The sequence below is a fragment of the Arachis duranensis genome, chromosome 10 (genome assembly GCF_000817695.3).
Source record: "Arachis duranensis cultivar V14167 chromosome 10, aradu.V14167.gnm2.J7QH, whole genome shotgun sequence".
Lineage (NCBI taxonomy): Eukaryota > Viridiplantae > Streptophyta > Magnoliopsida > Fabales > Fabaceae > Arachis > Arachis duranensis.
Genome location: NC_029781.3, coordinates 28,550,060 through 28,552,389, shown reverse-complemented (window position 1 = coordinate 28,552,389; position 2,330 = coordinate 28,550,060). Strand labels below are relative to the sequence as shown.

General features: G+C 32.9%; 1 protein-coding gene across 3 annotated transcripts; it reads left to right on the top strand.

Moving 5' to 3' along the window:
- The first annotated feature begins 201 nt into the window (after positions 1-201).
- LOC107469586 (uncharacterized) lies at positions 202-1,631 on the top strand. 3 transcript variants are annotated; one of them, XR_002369278.2, is made up of 3 exons: positions 202-647; positions 780-848; positions 1,082-1,631. XR_002369278.2 is itself a non-coding variant. In XM_021133483.2 (2 exons), the coding sequence occupies exons 1-2, from the start codon at positions 381-383 to the stop codon at positions 1,254-1,256; spliced, it is 309 nt and encodes a 102-aa protein (XP_020989142.1). In that variant the 5' UTR covers positions 202-380; the 3' UTR covers positions 1,257-1,631. The 3 variants fall into 3 exon arrangements, 1 of the variants encoding a protein (XP_020989142.1); XR_002369279.2 differs by lacking the exon at positions 780-848; XM_021133483.2 differs by lacking the exon at positions 780-848 and having other exon boundaries at positions 1,215-1,631.
- The last annotated feature ends 699 nt before the right edge of the window (positions 1,632-2,330 follow it).

Here is a 2,330-nt window from a genome sequence, read left to right as displayed (position 1 = left end):
TTGACAGCATCATTTACTTTCTTCCTCTTCTTCTACAAAAACTTCATCAAATCCATCTGAATGCGACCTGAAATAAACAGAATTGTACATAACTCAAAGTAGCATTCATAGGAGCTAAAAGATATTTAAATCTTGATTTAACTTAACAATTTGAATGCAAATTCACTAGGAAAAGATAGAAAAGATGCTCATAATATTTTCTGTTGACGCACGTTGTCTCCCTTCTGCAAAATGGAGCAGGTTGTCAGCAAATTGCGGGCGCTCATGCGATGGTCGGCCGAGCCGAGTTGATAGCGTGAATTAGAACAGAATTTGATTGTACTAGGTTCCGTAGTTGCCAGCTTTACAAGTTGGGCCTTATTCGTCATTCCAAAAAAGAAATGGATGAAACGAAAGCAGATAGGGTCTTCATATCACTCTTCTCCTCTCGCGAAAGCAAACCCAAGCATCCTCCAACGCGACCGCTGCCTTCGGTCTTGTCACTGTGGCTGTCAGTGGCACTCGAGATCCGCTTCTGTTGGGCGTGGTCAAGGTTATCTCCCCGTTCGCAAATCACCATTCTTCGTCATAGATCATCGTTGTTACTGTGTTCAGTAGCACTCTGCACGGCGTTTCTCGTTGTGCTCGTCATTCGCTGTGAGTCGAAGGTAAGAGTTGCTCTGCCCACCGATTGATTAGCTTTGGCATCTGGTAACTAATTCATCTGGTAACCCTTGGAATATACAATTATTTATACGGATTGGATTATACAATTAAAGTTGACTTCTATATCCTTGTAGAGTCCCTTGAATTCTATGGCTCCTCGCCATGATGGATTTTTTGGAACTTAGCAAAGCATTCATGGGCTGGTAGAGTACTTTCTGTTTCATTTTTAATTTTCAATGAAATAGTTTGGAAGTTAATGACTAACCTAACTTTAACATGATAGCTTTTTGCTGATTTTTTTCATTAGTTCATGTTGGAAGGGCAACTAGAATTCTGCCCTACTATTTCTTTTGGATATAACCTTCATGTTTGTTCACAGAATGTGCTATGTTCTAATATTTTGAAATTGGAATAACAAATTGTTTTTGGTTTTCAGCGTCTAAACTACATAACCCTGAGTGCAGGATGAGCTTGATCCTCTGTTCCATGGCAGTAGTTCTAGAAATACTTAGAAGACAACTCTCTCTAAATGTTATGTTGCTTTTTGCACTGTTGTTTATTTTTGGCAGCACAATAATTGGGAAAGAATTCTTCTTCGCCTATCGAAGTAAAGATAATGTGGAAAATCAGTGCTAGTATGCTGGAAATCAAGACATTCAATTTCGCACAAGCAAGATGCAGAAATTGTTCAAGTCCCATAACTTGAACAGATACAAGGACGTGAATTTTCATGGTGGATACACAATTGGGTCCCTTGAAGCAATTTACACATCAAGTATGTGATCTGCAGTGAAATTAATATATAGAGACTGACCAGATTTTGGACTAAAAATCAAATGTCATCCACAGCTCTTCTCTGAAGATTGTGTTCGTTGTCGTATTAATAGTTTATGTACAGCGATTAAAGTATTTTGATATGAATCCAACACAAGCAAGAGCTGAGATAAATACATGATGGGTTACATAATACTTAGCAATATTAGCAACTTTGTTAGGAGAAGTAGTTAAAATAAAATAAAAATAAACAAATAAAGTATTAATATACTTTTAATTAAATTTTGACTTATTTCAATATAAATTTTCTGTCATGATTTTTTAACCTTAGATAAATTCGTATTCTTATTGTGTATTCTATGAATATTTAGGTATTATTTTAGGAAGTTGAAATATATCCTTACTTCCATTTAGTAGAGAATTGAAGATTGTATACAATGATCAATTGCGATACATAATTCTTCTTGAGAGATTCCCACTTATCATATGTTCCCTTAAAAAATTATTTATATGATTATTTATCATTTATTTTGAAAAATAATTATTTATATAATTAACTATCATTTACTTTGGGAAATGATTATGTTCATAATTTATTATTATTCACTTTGAAAAATAATTATCTATATGGTTAATTATCATTCACTTCGAAAAATAATATTAATATTAAATAAAATATCATATATAAAAAATAAATAATATAAATAAACCAAATAACAATAATAGTGTAACAAATAAGAGATAAAATAGGAAGGAAACAGAAACAACAATCTAAAAACTTTATGAAACCACCGAAGAAAGAAAAAAAATGGCATACGAGTTTCTTAAAAAAAAGAAAATAAAAAAATTGGCCGAGAAAAGAAAAACATCACGTACATGATATACATATATGAATTAAAAAGAAAAAGAAT